Source organism: Boleophthalmus pectinirostris, unplaced genomic scaffold (genome assembly GCF_026225935.1).
Source record: "Boleophthalmus pectinirostris isolate CB_2022bp ecotype Guang Dong unplaced genomic scaffold, ASM2622593v1 HiC_scaffold_4, whole genome shotgun sequence".
Classification (NCBI taxonomy): domain Eukaryota; kingdom Metazoa; phylum Chordata; class Actinopteri; order Gobiiformes; family Gobiidae; genus Boleophthalmus; species Boleophthalmus pectinirostris.
In genome coordinates this window covers 2748434-2772953 of record NW_026571353.1, presented here as the reverse complement: position 1 = coordinate 2772953, position 24520 = coordinate 2748434, and the positions used below count along the sequence as shown (strand labels likewise).

Genomic DNA, 24520 nt, shown 5'->3' with positions numbered 1-24520 from the left:
AAACTCTCTGCAAATCCGCTCCCTGCCTTCAATGAGCGTGTGCTACTCCATGAACATCTCCTCCGTGTCCTGCCTCATCCGCACAAACCTCAACATGGTACTAAGTTATGAATCAAATTTATTCTCAGTAGTAGTAAGTCATGTTTTACTTTACTGGCTGTGTGTATTCTGTGCAGGATACTTTTTACTTGGTGGAAGGGATCTGTGAGAACCCGGAAAGGTGAGACATGGTCTTGATGTCAGTTCAGTGGCAGCAAAAAAATCCTTGTTAATTCATTTGTTCTGTTTTTTTTTCTAGTCGAGGGCAGCCAATATCTTCTCTTGCAGTCAGGTGCTTCACAGAGGCATTGCCAGAAAACAGGTAAGCAGTTTAGTAACTAAGGAACTAGACAGGATTCATTTACATCAGTAAATGTATGTTTTAAACTGTCTTTCCATATTATTTTCAGACTCAGCAGATTACTCCATAAGCACATGTTTGAGGAGGCAGAGAAATTTGCAATTGCCTTTGAGCTGGATGTAGAGGTAATTGTGGCAAACAAAATATCATGTATACTGTTTAAAAGCTGCCAGCCCTGTAGTTTAGACCTTTACAAACATGTTCTGAAATGTCCGTGTGTCAGATGCCCTCCCTGTATGTCCATGGGGTCTCCTTCTGTGTAAAAGCGTCTAACCCTGTAGTTTAGACCTTTATAAACATGTTCTGAAATACATGTCTTTATTGGATCAGCATTTCAGATTCCTGTGTTTTCTCAAATTCCAATCCTGGATGTTTTTAAAATGAACACTGTAGAATTAATCCATATTTGAAAAAGCAAATTGCAAATCCCATTCTCTGTTTGTGAGAAAAAGCAAAAAAATAAAAAATAAAACAGTCCAAAATCATGCAGTATATGTGTTTAAATCTCCTCGTGGACTTGTGTGTGCAGCTGGTGTACAAGGTGAAGCTGGACTTTGTGCTGGAGCAGTTGGCCTCTGCGTCGGTGGGGGGCTACGGTCAAGAGGTGTGGTCCGAGCTGGTGGAGGAGGCCCGCACAAACCTCATGAAGATCTCTGTGAGTCAACTGCGTTCAACTGTCTCATAGCGCTCTAAGGGTTAAAAAAAAAAAGAAGAAAAAAAAGGGTGAATATAGCATTTTCAAACTGATAAAAAGTAACATTGTGATCTAAAGATGTTATGTGTCAAGAATTAATACCCCATGCTGGGCTCGACATTAACGGTTGTCCGCTGGTCCGGGGCAACTAAAACTTTTGTCCGGGCAAGTACTCTCCTCTGCCTAGTTGCCCGAGCGGGCAAGTGAAAATAAAGCGACACAAATCTAGTCCCCAGTAATAATAACTATTTATTTGGTTGATAAACAAAGCGACGGGTTGTCCGTTCATAACGCATTTTTTTCATTTTCCGTGAAAGGAACAGATAAGTCCAACCTTTTGAACTGCCACGAAAAACGGCCGCGGTGACAAGTGCTCACTTCATGCGCGCTGCTGTGCGCATCACAGTCAATGTTTTGTCTTTCCCACTGACTGTAGGCATCTTAAATAAAACGGACGTAGTATTACGCTGCCTCCTGCACCACAATCTTTGCCCAGTCAATCAAAAATGTCCCTTAGTGCGGACCGTGCCACTCCACCCCTTTTGTTTTGTCTCTCATTCTACCGTCACATCTCACATATGTAGGAAACTTCATGACGCGTCGGAATGAAAAGCGAACTCAGGGCTAAACCCAACTCCAAAAATTTGCCATATATTTATCAAGCCTACTCACTAATCTCAGTAATTAGTTAAAATGCATAGGTTATTATTATAGCCCGTGCTTTTGGGAATAACATTCACTGGGACGGTACCGGGGCGTCTCCAAGCGATACGTGCGCTCTGTGAGCGGGGCGTGTGTCACCGGAGGACCACGCCGCGTGACATTAAACCCGCTTCTCTACTTCAGTCCTCATGGAGCCCTGTACGTGCACAGTCCCACATCGTACTGAGATCCATTCATAGAGAACAGTCCTGCCTGTGCGCCTCCAGTGCGTCGCTCCAGTGCCACGCGCGTAAATCCCGTGTTTTCTTAACCTATTACGCAGCGACGAGAAGCGCGAACAAGGACCTAAATTTAAGCAGTCCAAACTAACTCCACAGTAGAGGACCGAGATATGTAGTAGTTTTCTTTATAAGTGCGCAAAGGGTATAGTTACAATTTATGTTTTTATGCAAATTAATGGCCAATATTATTAAGAAAATACTTTTTCAGTCATTGAATAACTTTATATCTATGTTAATTCATATTTTAAAACAGAGTAGGCTACTATAACACGGTTCAGGTATAACTCCAAATGCGCACGCAAATAAACACACAACTGATTGTCACGAAGACTGACCTGCGCTTAAGTTTCGCTTTGTTTCTCGTTTTCTGCACTTTATATAAAAGGCAGCGCATGGAGCATGTGCTCTTACTTTGATTAATAACTTTACGCTTTTGCTACTCGGAGGAGGACGGAGGAGAATTATGGAGAACTTTAGGCAGATTCGTTTGGATACATCTTTACGCACACGCGCTCCACGCTGGATATATTTACCAATGAGGAGCAGGGTTTTTGCGGAGTTTTGGTTCATATTATGTTTGGCTTAAATTTGACACGGACACTGCAGGCTGTGGATTTATTATTACGCACTTTGGCTTTGAGACTCTATAAACGCCCCGCACTGGAGACTGGGTGTTTTCGGGTGGATACAAGTTTCACGCTGCACCTTGTTTCTTCAGCTCATCTGTTTTACCGGTAAAAGACACACTGCACTTAGTTTGGACACATGTAGGACATGCTCAACATGTTAAACATGAGCGCTGTTTGTGCAGTACATTTGCGCAGAGCGCAGTACTGACGCGTGAACACCTGCACTACTGATAAATTGAAGTGAAATTAAAGTGTGTGTTGGCTTATTGACGCGGGCATTTAATGAAAGGGACCGAAAGTGGGCACCGAGCGAACTTTTGTTTTTTTTAATACCAGTTTTTTAGTACTTACCAGTACTTACCGGGCCTTTTCGGTCGATGCCTACTTGAAACAGAGTTTCGATACCCAACACTATCTGCGCAGACTATAGGCTCGAGCAAGTCCAGTTCTATGGTGTACTGGCACTAAAATATTTGGAATGTGAAATGTGCAAGTGAAAGTCGGTTTTCTTAACCTGTGGGCGAGGGTCCAAGGGAAGGACTTATAAGGCTATATATTTGTGAAGCTCATGAAGCCAAAATTAACTTTAAACATACAGAAAGTAAATCAGATGTAATGCAAAGTAGTGTAACTCAATTACATATGAGGGACAATACTGCATTACAAAATGTTACACTGCAAAAGGCAATATGTATCACAGTTTCAGATTAACTTGCTCATTGGTCCCAGCATTGGTCCCAGATGACAGCAACCAGGACTATAGATGTTCTGTCATATTTATCTATAATCACATTAGTTCTAGTTGTTACCTGCCCATATGGGTCTGACAACCTGAGACACGTTGAGGCACTCTTAGATCTCTGAATGGATACAAGAGAGAACAATTTAATGAGAAGACCAATGATAATCGTTTTCATCTCATATACATACAAATTTGGACACACTTTTTCATGTATGCTTCTTTTTTCCCTCCATATTTACACTGTGGAGTGTAGTATGAAATTATTTAAACTTGTTTTATATATTTGAGATTCTGCCCCACTCTCTCAAACCATTTAGTCATTGTGGTCATGTTATGTTGGTATTCATATGAAAAAAAGTTTTTATATGCCTGTGCTAGAGTTCTAGTCAAGACTGCGTTAACTGAGGCCAAGACCTGTCCGAGACCTCAGGGTCCTGAGACCAGGACAAGACCAAGACCTCTGAGGGTCGAGACCAAGACCACAGCCCATCGAGACCAAATCATGACCATCTTTGTCATTTTTGACATTTATTTGGATTTTACAGTTTATTTGGCACATATATATCAATGTTTTTAGAAATCTATCTCCATTTTATCTGATAAATGTTAATTTAAGATTAAATTAAGACAAGCAAACTGTACTGTACTGAACACTGCCCTTTTTTAGACTCTCACCCACAGTTTGAGAACCCTTTCTTTAAGAAAACTTCCATTGGTATTTTACAACAAAACTGCTTCAAAGTGAATGCAGTGGGTAGGATTTTTAAACCCGTTTTGTCAAGTTTCTAACTGGAGTTACATTCACTTGCTGGTTTTGCAGTGGGATTTACCACATTTACCAAACGCATGTCGTGACAAACATAGATGCATTTTGAGCACTTTTATTAGGCAACCTTCAACCACATGTAGCAGTAGTGCTGCTTTGTGCCAACAATGTTACATAAATTTGGATTCGTTTTAGTATTATTTTTCTAATCTGTGGGCATTGAAGAGGGAGCCCGTTTGTGCTATATGCAGGGAGGAACGAGAGCGCGAAAAGAAGGAGCAGATGACGTGAGGCAGATGGGCAGGTAGAATGTTTTAAAAAGTTTAACCTGCCCTGTGATACATTCTGGTACGAGAGGGTACACGCTGTTGCGGACAAGGCACGCGCGCTGGGGGCGCTCCACACAAATGCACAGGCTGCAGCGAGACACCCCGCACGCCCCCGCACACCGGTACAAGTTTATTGCTGAGAGCAGTGGCCGTAATGAAATATGATCGCACCTGTCTAAAGTCAGACCTCGAGTCCGAGACAAGACCGAGTCCAAACGTGGTCGAGTCCGAGACGAGACCAGTAACTCGTGTAACCTCGCGAAACCACAGCCGTGTGTCAACGCAAAGGCGGTTCTACCGGCAGCTTGCAGCAGGAAGTACACGCGCAGCTCTGACTCTGTGTTTCTCAATGAGAAAGACGATCAAATTTGACTGGGCGCATTTAGCCGCTTGTATCAGGTCTACAGTTAAACTAACAGCTGAACACACTTGTATTTACCTTCTGTACAGGCTGACCACGGCAAAAGCCACGATTTAAAAAAGTAAATTTTAAAGCTCTTATTAACAGTCTTTCTGGACCTGGGCCCTTTTACATGACACAGATCTGCCCCAGGAGCACGTTGTCCTGACGGTAAAGGCACAAATACAACCAAAGATTCATGCTCTGTGTATTTTGATGGGGATACGTGTAGAGTGTCAAAAAATAGGATGGATCCTATTTTCTGAAATCTACGCGTGCAGGACACGTTGCTCCATACGTGCGTCTAGCACCTGCAGTGAAGCCGTCCTCATTCACTTTCCATGCATTCTAAAAGTTAAACGTCCAAAAGTTGCAGTTTTTACGCTCGCATAGAGCGAAATGTACGTGCAGTCAAGCCAGGCCCTAACAGCTGAACAGACTTGTATTCACCTTCTGTACAGGCTGACCAGGGCAAACGCGAGGATTTCAAAAGCAAATTTTAAAGCACTAATTAACAGTATTTCTGGACATGGGCTCTTTCACAGGACACTGTGGCCATACCGGCCTGATCCCGTCAGATCTCAGAAGCTAAGCAGGCTGGGCCTGGGTAGTACTTGAATGGGAGACCGCTAGGAATTCCAGGTGCCACAGTGGGTCGTTGTGTCCTTAGGCAAGACACTTCACCTGCATTGCCTAGTATGAAAGAGGTGTGAGCGTGAGTGATGGTGGTGGTCGGAGGGGCTGATGGCTCAGATTGGCAGCCTCGCTTCCGTCAGTCTGCCCCAGGGCAGCTGTGGCTACAGTAGTAGTTTACCACCACTGAGTGTGAAGTGAATGAATAATGAACTGTAAAGCGCTTTGGGTATCTTGAAAAACGCTATATAAATGCTATCAATCAATCAATCGACACAGATCTGCCCCAGGAGCATGTTGTGCTGAGCCAGGCCCTAAAAAAAGGTCTAGAGTACTACGACACTAGCCTGTGCACATATTTAAAATTATATAATTAACTGAGCACCATTTTGTTTTTCCGGGCAAGTAAGTCTGGGTGTCGGACAAGTAAAAAATTATAGCCACTTGCCCGGGCAAGTACTTGTAAATGCTTAATGTCAAGCCCTGCCATGAAAGTCTAATGCCCCCATGTTTTTCAGGTATAAAGTATTAAACATAGATGCATAGATCTTTATTTTACATTTTGTTGATTGTGAAATGTAATATTAAACTAAAAAGGTGGAATAATATAAACTGCACAATTTACTTCAAAACTACAGAATTGACAAGCCCCGCCTCCTTATGGTAAAATTTCACCATAACCAGCCACATATTTTCATGTACGATACCTGGTTTTATTGTTGACAAATGTTTATGAGACATTTTTGAACTCTAGTACATGTATGTTAAAATCACATAACTTTTTTTTTTTTTTTATTACAACCAAATACTGTGCAGTGGGTGAAGATAAGTGGAAACTCAAGCCTCAAATGCAGGAAAATACAGGATTATTCAAACATAATATAACTCTGAGAAAACTAATGATGAAGGAACACTGTTATACATGATTAAAAGTTCATAAGGTCATTTACACAATATGTCCCCATTAATAAAACTGAGTCCGTGTATACAGTGATTGTGAAAAGTTCTGTGTTTTGCGCAGGATGAGCACTACGTGGTGGAGTACTGTCTGAAGGCTCCGTGGCCCACCTTTGAGACGGCTGAGAAGATGCTGAACCACGCTGCCTCTCATTACTGCACTCTCCAGATCCAGGAGGCACTGGCACGACTGGCAACATTCTGCAGCCTGCACTCTGTCGACAACTTCAAGTAACACTCCAACTCTTTATGTAAATAGAAGAACCTCTGATGACGTAGGTTAACACAGAGACCATCTTCAGATCTTAAGCCAGGCTTGGTCAGGGCTACTCTAGTAGGAAGATCTTTGTCTATTGTGGATGGTATTTAAAAACCACAAGTTTTTGGTTTGGCATACAATATATTTGAATATTTTCTGTAGTATCGTAATAGACTTAGGAATATAGTGAAAAGTGAAAAGTGGATAATGTTGCAATAGTTATTTCTGAGATGCATACAGAACACAAAAATACAAAGTACATTTTCTATAATCCAAGTTATTTACAAAAGGCTGCAAAAAGACAAGATTATTCCCTTGTGTGTAATTTTACACTGTAAATTAAATTTTTTTTTTAGTTTGAAGTCATATTTGCATTTTCATTTTAGTGTCCATGAATATTTATTTTGATACTTCTGCTCAACCATGACATTTACAGGCACATTTTAGCACATGATGGAGAGCCATAATATCATCTGAATATTATCACTGAGTAAATATAAAAAAGTCAAGATATTAAGGGGTTTATACAAGTGTCACTGAGGAAAGAATAATTTTTAGGACAAATGTCTTTGTGTTTCATAAAGTATAGCTACCATCCATTAGCCCTTTAGACTATATAAACTGTGTCATTTTCAGTGGCATCGCTTGGATCGAGTTCCTCAACTGCACTGATATTTTGGGAGACATCCTGTTCCACCTGCGGGACGGTGACCTGAAGGGGGCGCAGCTGCTCTGGCTCAGACATGAGGTAACAGACCATTTAAAATGCAGTCATCAGAATGTTCAGAATTCTGTAATTGTGGCAACTGGTGGCAAAATAATGTGAACCCTAAAGCCTCACTTAAACTGCACCCAGTCCAGCTGCGACTGCAGTGTGGAATGGTTTTGTTGCAGTGTGACCCTCACACTGCTGTTGTGTCACTGCCTTTGAAATTATGTTCATGCCATAGCTTCATTTATGAAGGGAAAAGGCTTGCGGTGAGTCCCAGCATCCAGCCAGTATAAACTCTCAACGGAAAGAATCTGGAGCATCACAGCATCTCCACCGGTATCAGTGGACTGCACAGCGTACTGCCTGCGCTCCACTCAGCTCCACTCACTACTTTAGACTATTCTGAACACTTGAGGCCACTGAACCGGAGCTGCACCACGTGTAGTCTGAGCCCAGGATCACACACATTCAGTAATTAACTTACATCTGTTCTAAAATACTTTATAACAAAAAAGTAACACTTTTGAGGTGGAAATGTCTAATGTCTAAAATGGATGGAACAAAAATCAAGTTTTCTTGCCTCAAAATTATATTTGAACATCACAAAAATAATAATTTATGGTTAAGTATTTACTGTATTCCACTTCATTTTTACCCCCAGTTGCCTCTGTTCTATCATCTAAACTTTGTAAACTTTAATACACACCCATTGTACAGAGACCAGTGTTGTGTGAGCCTGACCTGAGGCCTTGTGTGAGCCTGACCTGAGGCCTTGTGTGAGCCTGACCTGAGGCCTTGTGTGAGCCTGACCTGAGGCCTGTGTGAGCCTGACCTGAGGCCTTGTGTGAGCCTGACCTGAGGCCTTGTGTGTACAGGGCCAGATGTCTGCAGAGTTTGATGAACAGAAGCTAGAGGAGGTGCTGAGTGCCATCCCTGAGGACCTACCCTCCAAAGACCTGTGCCCCTGGTTCAAGTCTGTCTTTGTCCCATTTGTGAGGAGAGTGCTTCCATCAGGACAGGTACAGGGAATAGGCTCAAAGGACTATAGAATGTACAGTATATAAGGAAGTTAAAACATTTTACTGCTGTGATACATTTTATTTAATTCATAAGTATTGACAACATGAGTGCAATCCTTAAAGGGCCCATATTATACCATTTTCTGATCCATGTTATCATTTTATATATTTCCTCATTAAAATGTAACTGGAGTATAATTTTGTTTCATTCACACCCGTTTAACACACAAACCCTGCATATTTAGGCTGAGTTCTTCTCTCAAACTGAAATATTTCCATCTTGTTATGTCATGTGGTAATACAGGAAGTGCTCTACTGTGTTTTTGAACTCCATACACCTTCACTAGAATCATTTGGATGATTTCAGCCCTGGAATTTCCAATCTCTACTGAACTAAAGGCAAAAGGAGCTGTTCACTTGAGAACTACCACTTCATGACTTCACAAGGTGGAACAGAGCATTTCTAGCTTTAGACTAATAATACATTACTCAAGCATGTGTGATTGAAACAAAACACCACTGTAGCTATGTTTTTGATAAGGTAAGAAGATTCTAAGATGGCTTAATGCTCACGCTCAATTTTGCGTAATATGTAGGACCTTTAATTCACTGTCATTCACATAAGTATGGCTCTAGCATGTGACCAATATTATATAATCAAACTTTCTGAATGAAACACACATTCACATTAATTGTATTTTAACAGTCCTGGATAGTCTTGATTATTGATCTTGAAAGGCGCTGTACTTGAATTTTATCGTCTTAAAAACCTGAAAAACAGAACTAGTTCATTTGAAACAGTTTGCTGTGGTTTTTCTTCCTCACTTACCTTTTGTATTCAGAGCATCCTTTTTAGTCACCACGATGTATTTATGAAGGCAATTTACAACTCACCAGAGACAAGAGAGGAGCTTTGCCGTGACGGTAAAGCTAATAGCCCTGATAACAATAATAACATGCACCTAAGAACACGCAGTTCCTGATCATTAAACACTGCTTTGGAATTACTTGCATACAGCTCAAAGCAGCATTATTTTAACCTCTAAAGCTGATTGTATGTTTATCTTGCATGTTTTGCTCAAATAGATGGAAACTGAATAATTGTGCACATTTGTGTATACACGTTTATTTACTTGAAATGTACAAAAAGAAAACATTTAAGATCTGTCACCCCATATATGTGAAAATATCTAGTATCTCTTATGTTACATTTGTCTCACTTTAAAAATGATTTAATTGTGGTCACAGAAAAACCTGGCGAGATGGCTGGAGCAGAGAGCAAGGAATCTGGAGTTAACTGAGAAGGTATTATCAATGAACATTATTAAGAACATTAATAGAAAATAATATTGCTGTTAAATATTTGTGCTCCTGTTTTAGAGCGCCTGGCCTCAGAACGGGCTGAACCTGGCTGTGGTCGGGCTTCCCTCTTTATGGACCTGGACCAAATGTGTAAGTAAACCATATTCCTTTACAAACTGATGCAAGTTAAACGTGTATTCCTTGTAGATCTGCAAGATGAATCAAAATCAAATAAAAAACACAGTTAGAAAAGACACAAGTGTCAAATTTTAGAGACAACAATATTTGAAGTACCGTCATTTCATTTTAGTATTCTGCATAAAAAACTGCTAACCCTGTACTTTAATTCATCTTGTATTATTTTGTCAACTCTGATTTATTTTTGTTAATACTTCTGGAAGTGCTTAAAACATGTGTGAATCCTATTATATAAACATAAATTGCAAATCTAATCGCAATCCCAAAGCCAGATGTCAGAAATATCAAAATTTTGATATTTTCACCAAATTGTTCAACACCAATTGTTTGCATGTTTATTGTATTTAGGATGACAATTATGGAGCAGAAGAAGTGGAAAACCTCAAGTCTTTAGTGACTAACCTTCGCCAGCTTCTGGAACTGGACCGGAAATACAACTGCAAGCTCTCGCTGTCTGTCTTTGAGAAGGTATTTCACGTTTGATGATGAAAATAAGTGCGCTGAGTGTAGTTTGATGGACAGAGGCTCGGGTAACTCTGGGAGATTTACATTTTACAAAGAAATATGCAAACTTATGATTGACAAATGATGAAACTTATCATTATTTATTAGGTTCTGGTTCCACAAACTTGTCATATTAATTCTGTGGCTTAAAGTGCTTTCAACTGACAACAGTCGCATCTTTGGACTTGAATCCACCACTTTGTGAAGTTATTGTGGAAAAAAGTCACTTTAGTTTATGTTAACAGTTAACAGATTTTGAACTATGTGCATGTTTTTGTTAGTTTTGTATTCAAAGGGCAATAGAACCCTCTATGTATGGCCCAGAGTGTGAAGAATGAGTATCTACATAACATGATTAAATATACGCATATATATTATACAATTTAGCTCAATTTAATGAGGATTTTGCTGAATGATGAAGTGAGGTTTGTTGTTCTTAAAGGGGAGTGTCCGCAGTGTGGCCTTCTTCATGTTGGACAAAGTTCCTGCTCCGGAGCTCATCCCTCACACAGTGGACACCTGCATCAAGCCTTATGCTCAGGAGCATGACCTGTCTTATGAGGAGCTGCTTCTCCAGTATATAAAGGTACATGTCCTTCGTACACTTTTATATACATCTAATGATACTTGTTGTGTTAATTGTTGGTCACTGTTGGAGCAGGACCTGCTGGAGCGCTGCAGCTCTCAGACCACCACCCTCTTCACAGAATGGGAGGCCAAAGCTGTGGCTGTGCTGGGCTGCATGACTGACTCAGATGTAAGGACACTGGGACAGTACTCCATGTACTGTACTTTCACTTCTGTGTTTATCAAAGCATAAGGCATAGGTCTTTAGGAGATACATTTCTTTGTGATGGCTTATAAACCTTCCTGTGCCTGCTATGTAATTTAGACCTCTGGAGATAATATGGGTTTCCTTATGGTAACTTAGTGTTTCACCATTCTATCAACTGTTGATACTCCTTAATATACATTTCAAGTTAACTTTTTGTGCTTTCTTTGCTAAAATTGACAAGAATACCATTTAAAAGTACACTACTACCTTCCACCTAAGTTTTTTAGGTGCAGAAGTATTAGGTGGAAGGTCTGCAACCTTCTATTCATGGAAATTTTATTATTTTGCCTTGAATGTTCCAACAAAATGGCACCAAACTTGACCATTTCCATGGAGACAAAACATTTTTGGGAACTACATCACCTGTAATTGAATAAATGAAAAGATACATTTACAACATTCCAGGCAAAGCAATATGATTTTTATTTAAAAAAACAGGTAACTGACATTCCTCCACAAAATTTACATAGTGCAGCTTTAAACTGAGTGACGAGCCTTATGCTGTGCGCTGTTGTTTGGTGACAGCTGATGGTGGACGCGGTGCTGGAGATCATGCAGAAGGCCGTGGTGCCCTGGAGCAATGTGGTGGAGAAGCTAGTCCAACAGTACCTGGAGATGGAAGGACCAAAGTATGCTCACACACACAACTAATACTTTAAATAAGAATATAAAATCATTAAATCATATTTTAACCTGGAAAACCACGATTATTAATTCAAAGTCTATCAGCCTATGTTGTGTCTATAAACAGTAAATTAGCTTTTTAATTGAAAAAAGGTATGGTCTTTTTGATTCTAGAGCCAAGGTTAGACTGGCACCTTAATTGTTCTGAACCTCCTATACTCCACAGACAGGAGCTTCTGAAGGAGAACTATCGCTTGATGGAGATCAGGAAACTACTGAGGGGCTACGGCATCCGCAACTTCATCTTGACCAACAACAACCAAATCAAGGTATTTCTATCAACTTCCATTTTCAGTAATGGTTTAATAATAATAATGACGTTTTTACAGACTCTTATCAGGCACATCCTGAAGCAAAACCTGCCATCTTCGTTAGAGGACTCCCTGACTTTAGCTGAAGCCTACAAACTGCCCACAACACACATCATCTACCTGCACCTCATCCAGCTCATCGGACAGGGCAAGGTACAGGGCAAACCTTTACAGATCAAACCAGTAAGATTATTCAAAGCTAAACCTGTGTCTGTGTGCGTTTGCATGCATCTTTGTGCGTCTGTGTGCATCTGCATGCGTCTGTGTTTGTGTGTGTCTGTGTGCATCTTTGTGCGTCTGTGTGTGTGTCTATGTTTGTCTGCGTGCCTCTGTGTGTGTCTGTGTTTGTCTGTTTGTCTACGTGTGTCTGCTTGCGTCTGCGTGCGTTTGCGTGTATGCAGAGGGAGGAGTGCATGACGGTGCTGAAGAGGCTGAGCACTGCAGAGGCCCAGTGTGTGATCCAACGCCTCACCACATGGGCCCGGCTGCAGCTGGAGGACAAGGAGCACCTGTCTGAGGAGGTGAGCTTGCAGCAGAGCACTAGCGTGACTTTTCAGACCTACTGCTTTCTACTTTATCACTACTTTTGCAAGAAGCTCTGGAATAGGCCTGTCATGATAATCACTATATCGACTTAATGTTCAATATATGAACATTGGAACAACAACAATATATTTTTTACTCAGTATATATTGTGTGTACAATTTCTTTTCAATAATGGGGATATTTTTACAGTTTTATGTAGATGTAAAGCAGTGGTGGGCAACTATTTTTTTCCATGGGGCCACATGAGAAACAGAAAATATTGTGGAAGGCCGGGCTAAAATGCTTAACTTAATTCTGCATCATATTAATTGTATTTCTTTGTAAAAAGCAGTAAATAGCATTGTTTTGAAAAGCCGGTAGAGTTTGTTATGACTAAGATATGAAAAAGTGAGGCTGACTTACAAAAAATGTCAGTTAAAAACACACCTCTAAAATAAAAGCATTGTAGCTTTAGTCCATGTGAAGGTAAAAATGATAAAATATGTTTCTATAGTGTGTGCAATTCAAAATTTGCTTAAACGGGCCATTCATAGGCAAACAAAGGGCTGTATGTGGCCCGGGAACTGTACAATGCCCAGGACTGATGTAGAGGGTACAATAAATAACATCTATGACTACTTATTAATTCACTGTTATTTATTTGTTGCTGCTCAGTCCTATTAATAACACTGCCTATGTAAAAATAGGTTTACAGGGATTATCCTGCTTTATGGCATAAAGTAGTTTCAATATTATCATTATCACAATATTTCTTTGTAGTAATATACTGTGCTTCAAAATTTGTTATCATATTTGTAGTCTGGAAACAGATCCTACTGCACATCAGACAACCGTCCAATTACAACCTCTTATTTATAGCATGTGTGTCTCAAAATTAGAAATATAGAAATCTTTTCTCTCAGTCATCTCATATCATTCAGAACAGTATATATTTTATTTTTAACTGATACAAGAGTTTTTTGCTTCACTTGTTGATTCTGCAGACAGTTCAAAACTATAATGAAAACCTTGCAAAAAATATTGGACTGGTTTGTCAAAGTGTCAAAATGAAGTAGTTTGAAGAACATTTTTCTCTTAGATAAATGCAATTCTTTATTATAATGCCACATGGCTAAATAGGTATTACTCATTAAATACATTTTATTAATCACCAATCAAAATGACAAGTGTGTACATTTAGCTTTGTTGGGTTGGCCAATTGAAAAAAATAAAGTGTATGTTTTTTTGTTTCCATCAACAGCATAAAAAGGAGCAGATGTCTGTTGCCCAGGTGATGGTGGAGGCTCTCAAATACCTGCAGATCATACAGAAAAGTATGTGCGCTCCTCAACTTCTCATAATGTATGTGCAACCTTTCCTCTGTGTAATGTGTTCTGTGTGTGTTTGCAGATGATGGCCTCAAAAGCATGGAGTGTGAAAAGAACCTAGTGATGTTCCAGGCTATTTCACACCTGCAGGTACATTATACATTCATGCAACTGCATTCAGACACAATAATAACAGCAAACAAATTTATCAAGATTACTATATCATACTAGCTCAGGTGGTATATAAATACTACTAAGTACTGAAATAGTAAACCAAGAAGTAAACCAAGGTGAAAGCAGAGCAAATCAGGACAAGTGTGACTCATTACATTATTATGACTTCCCTTTTCTCTATAATTCAGGTTAGGTACCGGTTTTCTTCTTTGTATTGGAGCAAAATGTGTCGCCACAGTACAGATATGTTGTAAGGAGCTCTTGAGGTCAAAATACACTGCTCAAAAACATTAAAGGAACATTTTGAAAACACATCAGATCTCAATGTGAAAAAAATATGTTGGATATCTATACACATATGGACAGGGCAAAGTCTTAGGAAGAAAAGGATGCCACTGGTGTGAGAGTCTCTGCCCAATCAGAAACAGACTTCATTGGCCTGTGGACTGTGGCGAAAAAATAAAAATAAAATAAGAACAACATACTGTTGGACAATGTCAAAATACATGTGTATGTAAATGCTTGTATATTGTAATATACATGCAAGTGCGTTTTGGGATTCCCAAAAGCAAACGGAAGATATGGGAAGGGATTATAAAATATAGTATGTAAATGTAAATTTGATTTGACAGCCCTAAAATGTAAATACACACATGCAAACACTGCACTGAGAATCCCCCCCCTTCTTTTTTCTTTCTTTGTATGCGTGTTAGTTTTATATTTTGTTATGTCTGTCTTGTTGTTGATGTGCTGGGTATCTGCTCCCTCAAAATTGACAAATTTATAAATTAAAAAAAAAAAAAAAAAGAAAAGAAATAGACTTCATGAGGGTGGCTTGAGGGCGCTACATCCTGTAGTGGGGTTTGGTGGTGGTCAGTGATGTTCTGGGGAGGCAGATCCATGGAGGGACACACAGACCTCTACCGGCTAGAAAAAGACAGTCTGATGCCATTAGGTATCAGGATGAAATCCTTGAACCCATTGTCAGACCCTATGCTGGTCCCTCCTGATGACCTGGCATGACAATGCCCAGCCTCATGTGGCAAGAGTCTGCAGGGACCTGGAGGATGAAGGGATTGATATAATTGATTGGCCCTCGCAATCACCTGACTTAAACCCAATAGAACACCTCTGGGACTTTATGTTTGGGTTCATCAGACACTCTTATCTGCACACATGATGTGAAATGCAACCATTTTACTCGTCAAAACAGTGAATATATCAAATGTGTTGCATAAACCAATTTCCTTGTCCTAAACAAGTAACAATGTTAGCACTGTATCAAAATATTAGATGATTTTATTACCGGAAATTATTAATAATCCTGTCTTCTCTTCTAGTACACCCCTTCTAATGTCTAATTTCTCATAACCCCTGTGTGTATATTTTTGCAGGAGGACTTTGATGTCTTCTTCACCCCAACCAACTATGAAGACCCACAGATCCGTAAGCAGATCCAGGAGCACCACATCACGGCATACGAGAACACCCGTGGGCGTCGCTCGTGTAGGGCCAAGCCCCAGAGCACCCCTGTGATGGCCAATGACCCGGACGGCAAAACCAGAACCATCTCCACCGAGGCCGGGCTGAGACGCCTGGGGAGGCAGCTGCAGCGCACTGAACAGGAGCTGTGGTCCGATTTGGCCCACAGAGCTCTGGGAGTGGGTAAAGTGGACAAGGCCCTGAAGATCCTCAGGTTTGTGTCCTTTCACCAGCATGATGTGTTTATTGGAAAACCTAAACTAAACCGGGAATGTCACACCAATAACTGTCAAATATACTGAGGGCACATCATATTATTGTGCGCCTATATGTATTTATTATAAACTGGTATTAGCTGTAGCATCTGGCAATCCTAATTGAGGAGCTCATGCTGATTTTTGATTGAATAATCAGATTTAGACCCAAAATGCAAAATTTACACCATGCTAAATATTTTTGTTGCTGTGTAGATAAACCAACATTGCAATTGTTAGCAGTTCAGGCTAAACCTTTAAACCCTCCTACTGCTTCTCCTCAGAATCATGTTGAATGACCCGCAGAGGGCACTTCAAGGCACTGTGGAATATAGTTGACAGGCCTTTGTATTTACACATTTAGTATAAACATTTCCTTCCTTAAACATTATGTATGATGCAGATTCACTTTTAAAAACAAGGACACATCAGTTAATGAGGCCAAGCTTTATTTATTGACTCTGCTGGTCTGTGATTCCTAACCTTGCACAGAGAGGTGGATTCTTGTGATATTTGTGAGTTCACAAACTTACAACAATCCATCTTGACATACTACCGGTGTAACGTTCAGCAGCGGGAACAGCACAGGACAGCACTGAAGTTTTTGGGATGGGGGGTTTGCAGAAAAATGAATAAAGAATAAAATAAACATGTTTTTAAAATGTATTCTTTCTCTGTATGTCCAGCGAACTCTATGAGCACCATTGTAACACCAGCACAGGGAGGGTGCTGTTCACTGCGGCTAAGACCCTGTGCCAGATGCTGGAGGCAGACGTTCCCATGGTGCTCCCTGAAGGCATGGACCTCCCCGCGGTCATCCACAGTCTGGCCTGCCAGGCTATCACTGTGTGTCATTCAGGTAATAGACTGTCATTTGAATGGTATCTTTGTCATGCTAAAAATACAAATCTATAATAACACTAATACATTGTTGAGACTGGACATAGCTGACCCTTGTTCTTCCTCTCAGACTTGCTCCTGGACTGCTTGGAGCTCTGTAAATGCACCAGAATGGCTATGGACGTTTACCACCAGTGTCAGCTCTCAGACAACTACGGCTTCATCGGCAAGGTCTCTATCTGCTCCCATTTTATCTCCTATTTATTTATGTATTTTAAGTTTCACATATAGTATGAGTCTTAGGTTTGGACACACTTTTTCATTTCTGTTTTTTTTTTTTTTTTTTTTTCATGACTATTTCCATTGTGTAGATTCTTACTGAAACCTTCAAAACTATGAATGAACTCGTATAGAATGTACACAAAGCAAAGAGTGGATACTGTGAGGATTTGAATCTAAAATATTATTTCAGCGTTATTTTCTTATAATTAGATACTTCCATATATATTGCATCATATATTTGATATCTGCAGTATGCATCTAATATGTAGAAAGTAGGAATTACAGTTGTTACAATACAAAATGTCGATACTAAGGAGTAGACTGGATATAGATTCTGATACCACAATGATAATAAAAAACAGTCTTTTCTTTTCTATTCCCATGTGTCCATATATGTGTGTAATCCCTGAGTGGTCCAGGTAGGTTCCATAGTGGTCCAGGGCTGTATACTAGTAGTCTATGTGCTCTTATACTTGTTCTGATACAGCTTAAGATCATTCTAAAGTCTCATTTCTGTCCTGTCAGTGGGACTTTTTTAGAATCAGTACCTGCTCAAATGAGTTTTATACACATTTTTGTATTGATTAGTATCTTATTTTTGATACTTTTAGCCACCATAGTGCATAGAATGAGATGGTGCGTCCAAACTTTTGACTCTTAGTGTATTTCCATCTCTGAACTGTCTTCCAGGATGTAACCGAGGCAGAGAAAGACCCGAGCTTCCAGGATGTCTTCAATGAGGACTGTATCGTTCTAGACCCAGTGTCAGTGCTGCCAGTCCAGTACGAGATCATCAATTGCTTACTGCCCATTTCACATGGTACGAGAATGGATATTTTGCTTATAAATGATCTTTGAACAAGTCAGTCACTTTATTCTCCTCTTCACAGACAACATCATATATCCACTGGACTGTTCTTGCTTGTCCCACTGCTCGTTTGAAGACAGTAGGTTTCTGCACACTTCCCTTTAATCTTTAAGCACATTTGACAAGGTGTGAACAAAGAAGATTTGCTGTTTGATGTTTTACATTTTGAATCACTTTCTAAAAAATAACAGAAGCATTTTAAGCATTTTGAATAAACTGTAGATGTGAAAATATTTTAGCTAGAAATTTGAAACTTGAAACTAATATAACTGGATCAGTTTGGAAAAGGACTAGTCCCAATTAATTAATTAATCATTGCATTTGAAGAAACCTAAAGTCCTGATTTAGTCCTGATTTAGTCCTGGTTTAGTCCTGGTTTAGTCCTGGTTTAGTCCTGGTTTAGTCCTGGGTTAGTCCTGGGTTAGTCTGTGAGAACTGTTAGTGTCATCAACCCCTCAAATTTACAACACAATTTATACCTACATAAATATATCAGTGGACAGTAATTGTGAAGGGAGCTGTACTTTGTCATATGCACTGTCTTATGTGTGTGTATGTGGGTGTGCAGGTTCTAACTTCCTGTCCCCACTCCTGAACCCTCTGAGTAACATGCTGCAGATGCTGCAGGAGTGCAGTCAGCTGGAGCTGGCCCTCAGAGTGCTGGTCAACTCGTACGGCAGCAGCCTGCAGCACTGCACCTCCAACGTCATGGACCTGCGCTTTGGAGTACAGGTGACACGCTTCAGCGTTCATGTTTTTGTCCTTTCTGTAGTGCGTACACTCCTGTACTTTGGAGACCGTAGTCTTGTGACTTGACTTCATAACTTGGAATAAATATGTATGGAAAATTACTTAGTGGGCCTGAGCTGAGTTATCATCAAAGTTATATTCAAAAGTTGAGGACAGTAGGTCTTCATCCTTGGCAAAGTGAAAAGCAGTTTGCTAGAAGCTAAAAAACAATGTTTGCAATATTTATCTTTTTTGCAATGATATAAAAGGGACAATGCCATAGCCTTTGAACATAATGTAACCAGCTTTATTTCAGCAAATGAAAAGGTTTATAGATGTGTAAGTTACTGAGTTCTAATTATTGTGTCTAAGCGATAACATTTACTGGTATTTGCTTTTCAAGTTATTTTACAGTGAATTCTAACAGCACAATGGGATAACCTTGTCAGGTCTTACAGGTGACTGATCTGTTGTTCATGACTGCAAAATGCTTGTGTTTCATAATGTTGTTTTTGTGTTCTCTTTATAGCTGTATGATAAGAATGATCTGAAGAAACACAACATGTACTTGAGTGAACTTCGGAAGATGACCATAATCTCCATGAATGCAGTTGTACTGGCTTTGCTAAACAAGGCATGTCACAAGAATGACTTCACTTTTTCACCTGAATGACTTTTTGTATATGTATTTGTAGCACTATGACTATTCTACCACTATTCTTATCTAACGTTATCATGTTGCAGGTGTTCAACTGGAGAGTGGTGGACTGTAACTTGGCCATTGGTCTCTGTACGCTCCTCTCGGAATCTGAAGTCTTTAAAATCCTCTGGAAAGTTATTGACAACACCTGGCAGAATTATGACAAGATTTTGGTAGGTTAGGTGGTTACATGACTTTCCCACATCAAACAAGTGTGATCGCTTTAGAGACAAACCGACAGTGGCTCCTGGTGTGTTGATCTATTGTCGTGTGCCATTTGTAATTTGTGGTATTATTTTGGGAGATTTAATAGAGTGTAGAGTAGAGTGAAGTTACTTTCCATTGTAGTTTTCCCCTTCATAAAAATAGCAATTAGTGTAGTTAAGCAGGTAACGTGTGGAAAGAAACTGTGAAAATACCATGATCCTCTTCTCCAGTCAGTGCATCTAAAATGAAATGTAGTGAATAAAACCATAAGAGATTTGGATATTGTTCCATCCCTTAGCTCTATGTGAAATAGTAAAACTGAACTGAACTGTTAAATTAGTGCTGGGCTATGTAATAAGGCTTTTCCATATTTTGACCCAAGGCTGTGGCCAAAGTCGGGGCAAACATGTGCTGCCTGTACGCTCAGGCCGAGGAGAAGAGCAGGTTTCTATCGGTCATCACTGACGCTGAGTGGGGCATCAAGCTCAGCAAACTCGAGGCAAGTCACAATTGTTTACGCTCTCTCTCTATTTCTCTTCTTGAGTGCCTCTCCATTTCTCCTTCCCTCTGACATTCTTTCTTTTCTCTCCCTCTCTTTCACTGCAACTGTAACTTTATTTATAACACACTTTAAAAACGACACAAGTTGACCAAAATGCTACAGAACATAATTAAATAAAACAATAAAACAACATATGAATAAAAACAATCTAATATAATAAAATGTCAACAACTCAAATTGTGTCAAAGGCCAAGTGAACCTACTTAACGTATTAAAAAGAGATTTAAAAAGCAGACAGAAGAGGTCTGTCTAATGTGGAAAGGCAGCTCATTCCACAGTTTTGGTGCTCTGTTCCCTCTGAGATTCCGGCTGGTCTTTGCCACGCTCAGGAGGAGCTGGTCAGCAGACCTGAGAAACTGTTACCATGGAAATCCTTAACCATGGGTTTTTCCTGCAGGAGATATGAATGTTAAAATCCCCCACAATAATAATAAGAAGTCATGTTTGGATATAATCTTGTCCATAAAAGCAGTAAAATCATTTATAAAATCCCTATTATATTTGGACGGTCTGTAGATCACTGCGCACGGCATGCGTTTAGGCAGACAAGCTCAAATAAAGATATTTCTCGGGCATTCTCTCTCCCTCTCTTTTTCTCTGTCATTCCCTCTCTACCTCTCTTTCTCTCTGTCATTCCCTTGCACTCCCTCTCTCCATCTGTTTCTCTTTCTGTCTTAAGCGTTCTCACTCTCTTCTCTTTGTCTTTCACCCTCTCACTCCGTCTGCTCCCTCTGTGTGTTCCCTCAGATCTCCATGCAGCCAGTGTTCCGTCAGCAGGACAAGAGCCAGCTCATCCCAGTGCTGGTGAGGAACAGTCAAATCACCCCGGACCTCATCCTCCAATACTGCAGGTAGCTTTCTCTGTGGCTAAATCTCTAATTGCTCCTAATAGTATTTGAACATATCTATACTATAGAATTAAGACTTTGGCTAAGGCAAAAATATTGTGATAGTTGGTATTTTTTATGGAATATAGATACTTGGCTTCCATGCCAACATCAAACTTACTTCCTGCATCAGATTTTTTTCCCATGTATTTGAGCAGATGTGTCTTGCCCTAGATTGTTCTCATAGAGTTGTGTTGTTGTGCAGCACATATGGCCTGGACCAGGACAGTGTGATAAACCAGTACATCACCACTCTGCTGCTGCTCCAGGAGGAGGAAGAGGTGGAGGGAGTGGGCCCTGGGGGCTCAGAGCAGCATGTGGGGAGTAAACAGGAGCAGGCCCAGGCTCTGTGTCATAGCCAGGCCCTGGACAGAGTCCTGCAGATCATCCCCAAGCTCCACAGCACCAGCGAGCTCACCAACAGTCTGTGTGCAGCTGTCTTCAAGGTAAGCAGCCAGGACAAGAGACTCTGAAGATGTGAGTCTTGGCAGAGCTGAATCTCCCCAGGTTCAGGTGGGCGTGACAAATGGATTAGCCAGCTGTCTTTAGCAAAACAAGTATGACTGCTTATGGAAAAAAAGGAAAAAATATGACAGGGCACTGAAAAACAAAGAAGATTTCTGCAAAATTAATGAAATAAGCACTGAACTGTTCATCTGAGGGGAGAGAAGCTTGATTTAGTTTGAAAATTGTAAATTATATGTGACCAGTGAGCTCCTTCATTTCAAATCCATTATTGAAAAAACAAATCTGATTGGATGATCATGTTTGGTCAGGCATCCATCTATAGAAAAAATACGGAGCTCATTCTGGATTTGCCAGGCAAAGCATTCTCCACTTAAACACAGTGTACTGTAAAAACCCTAAGCTACAAGCCCTAAGAGAACAGTATGAACGTTATGGAAATTTGGAACTTTAAATCCTACATGCCGAGCAGACCTAGGAGAACTGCAGCCATTTTACAAAAATACAGAAGTCACTATAGGACTTTTCTGCTCTCCACGGAGCTGTTGTTGCTTTAATGGGAAGGTTTCATTATATGGCATTAAACTTATCTATCTCTATACAGAAAAGCAGGCCATGCCACAAGGGCAAGTTATATGCCTAGAGATGAACATTCTAACAATTAATAAAATGCTTGCAAGGAGATCACCAGAAAAGTCTGTCTTTTCATTATTATCATTCATGATTAAATCTGCACATTTAGTATCTTTATTTCATGGCTAAAGTACCTTGTCTCTACAGCTCAGCCCATACAACTATGAGAGAATTGAAGTGGTGTTGAAGATTCTGGAGGTGGCAGATGAAAATGTGCCCACCTTTTCAGTTAGCCAGGTAAAAGACATAGAGACATACTAATAATGAGACATATTAGTGAGATGTGGACTTACAGTGTGTTGTGACCCTCAGGCCATGGCTCTACTCAAACACCTCAAGTCCTATAAGCGAGTGTCTGCTCCCTCAGACACGGAGAATACGTATCTCCTGGAAAACAACCTTCTGCCCAACCAGCTGTCCCACACACGGCTCCCCTTCCACCTGCTCATGCAGACCAAGCACTTCTGGAAGATCGTCTGTGAGTGTCATCATGCGTCTACAACCACACACTTCAAAGACTTGTGTCTTTCTTTTTGTGACTTGTGTGTTTGTGACTCGTGTGTTTTTTATCTTTAGCTCCAGAACTCACTGAAGAGACATTTCCCACTCTGCTCCTGATCAGCAAACTTATGAAGGTAAAAGATTACAAACCCTTCAAGCCTGGTGTAATAGAATTTGCCACTCAAAAACATATGTCAGTTAACCTGAAGTGAGAATTTCTTTTCTGAAGTTTGAATTTAAGCCTGGAAAGGGCTCACACAACTTCACCAGAATCATCATTGAATTTTCTCTCAGCAAACTCGGATGATTTTTTGGTTACTCCTGAGAGTCTAGTTTGTGATGTTTTTGCAGTTGTGTTTGAGCTCACATATTCAGCAACTGAACCAGTAACATGGATGGAGACCAAAGCTTGAAGCAAGACTTAAAAAAGAGCTGAGGAGAGCACATTTGTCAGTGTGGAAGAAGTCTGAAATCTGATGTATCTAGATGTATCAGCTCACTTAGCTGTTGTGACCGTCTAAGCAGTCAGCAAGGTGAATCTGAGAGTGATGACCTGTCTGAGAGCTACACACATGGCTTCTGCCCATCATTTCAGTGCTCACATTGCTTTTACATAAAAACTTCTATCTGTTAGCATTATGTTCACAAGTGGAGTGGAAAATGCCTACTCTACATGATGACTGATGCCAGTATCTACATGCACACGCTGGTATCTCTCCACCTGTTCCTATAGTACAGACTTATGATTGTGTCCAAATGTGTGGTGCTTTCAGGTGTGTCTGGATAAGCTGTACATGTCTGCAGCTAACCACATATTTGAGGAGAAGATGAAGCTTCTCCTCCTGGAGCAGAGGAGGAGAGGGCACTGTCATGGCTACAATAAAGAGACGCTCAAAGTGGCCAAGACCATGATGAGGTACATCCACTGCATCCAGAGCCCAGAGTGGGCCGCCGCCACAGCACACAAGATCGCACAGGAGCTGCCCCCAGGTACTTTCTGCCCTTTTTATATTCTCTTTACTATTTACCTGGCCGTTGGGGGTTTAGTCAGTTAATTGGTTGTTGGTCTTCAGCCCTCCACACACAACAGGATCATTTGCCTGTTTTATTCTCCTGTTTGCTTCTCCTGAACTTTGGGGAGGTGTGACTCAACTTCAGATTTCTGCTGTTCTCTCTCCTCATGCGTGTCTGCGGTCTGTGTAACTCTGAGCTGCTCTGTCATATTGTAACCACCAAACATCAGCGCCATGGTAACAGCCAATGAAACAACGTCTCGGTTAGACAGTGACAGACAGTGACAGACACAGAGGTCTAAGATACAAACTCGGGCAATAGTAAAAATAATGATAATGTGCAGCATCTTATCCTAATTAGTCACAGAATTTGTGCTCCAGAAATAATGACACCCAGACCACCAAAAGATTAGCTATGAATCCAGTTTACTTTAAAAGTAAAAACATCATATATACATTGTTTTCCTTAGCATAAATGGCTGTTGCTGTTTTTTTTGCATAAACTCCCTTGCAGGTGTGGCCTTGTGAGTGCAGTTTGGGTTAAATACACAGAGATAGGCAATAGTTTTGAGAGCTTTTGCCACTCCCATTGTAGTAGACTGATGGATTGGCAGGACATCTCTTTAGTCAACGAAGAATTTTTAAGTAGACTATTTTTCTTTCAGGTTATGAGAAGACCCAGTCCCTTCGGTTCTGCTTGGCTCTGGGAGAAACGTGGCTGAAAGATCCAAACCTTGAGGTCACTCCACTGT

General features: G+C 40.4%; 1 protein-coding gene and 1 pseudogene across 1 annotated transcript in view; both read left to right on the top strand.

Annotated features, from left to right (window-relative positions):
• The window catches only part of kntc1 (kinetochore associated 1), a 48518-nt gene that overhangs the window by 9483 nt on the left and 14515 nt on the right, over positions 1-24520 (top strand). Inside the window, exons 13-47 of the mRNA XM_055161575.1 lie at positions 1-97; positions 177-220; positions 299-361; positions 450-525; positions 930-1055; positions 6559-6725; positions 7390-7501; positions 8341-8484; positions 9733-9789; positions 9865-9936; positions 10333-10452; positions 10931-11074; positions 11150-11245; positions 11849-11952; positions 12174-12276; positions 12337-12471; positions 12720-12839; positions 14105-14177; positions 14254-14321; positions 15740-16041; positions 16768-16940; positions 17052-17152; positions 17894-18023; positions 18094-18150; positions 18640-18803; positions 19330-19434; positions 19545-19673; positions 20090-20206; positions 21017-21120; positions 21362-21602; positions 22402-22491; positions 22567-22732; positions 22831-22889; positions 23529-23745; positions 24434-24507. The exon at positions 1-97 is cut by the window's left edge and continues 2 nt beyond it. Of these exons, the coding sequence (XP_055017550.1) occupies positions 1-97; positions 177-220; positions 299-361; positions 450-525; positions 930-1055; positions 6559-6725; positions 7390-7501; positions 8341-8484; positions 9733-9789; positions 9865-9936; positions 10333-10452; positions 10931-11074; positions 11150-11245; positions 11849-11952; positions 12174-12276; positions 12337-12471; positions 12720-12839; positions 14105-14177; positions 14254-14321; positions 15740-16041; positions 16768-16940; positions 17052-17152; positions 17894-18023; positions 18094-18150; positions 18640-18803; positions 19330-19434; positions 19545-19673; positions 20090-20206; positions 21017-21120; positions 21362-21602; positions 22402-22491; positions 22567-22732; positions 22831-22889; positions 23529-23745; positions 24434-24507 (4150 nt within the window). The remainder of the gene's footprint in view (positions 98-176; positions 221-298; positions 362-449; positions 526-929; positions 1056-6558; positions 6726-7389; positions 7502-8340; positions 8485-9732; positions 9790-9864; positions 9937-10332; positions 10453-10930; positions 11075-11149; positions 11246-11848; positions 11953-12173; positions 12277-12336; positions 12472-12719; positions 12840-14104; positions 14178-14253; positions 14322-15739; positions 16042-16767; positions 16941-17051; positions 17153-17893; positions 18024-18093; positions 18151-18639; positions 18804-19329; positions 19435-19544; positions 19674-20089; positions 20207-21016; positions 21121-21361; positions 21603-22401; positions 22492-22566; positions 22733-22830; positions 22890-23528; positions 23746-24433; positions 24508-24520) is intronic.
• On the top strand, positions 5452-5558 carry LOC129411410 (5S ribosomal RNA; annotated as a pseudogene).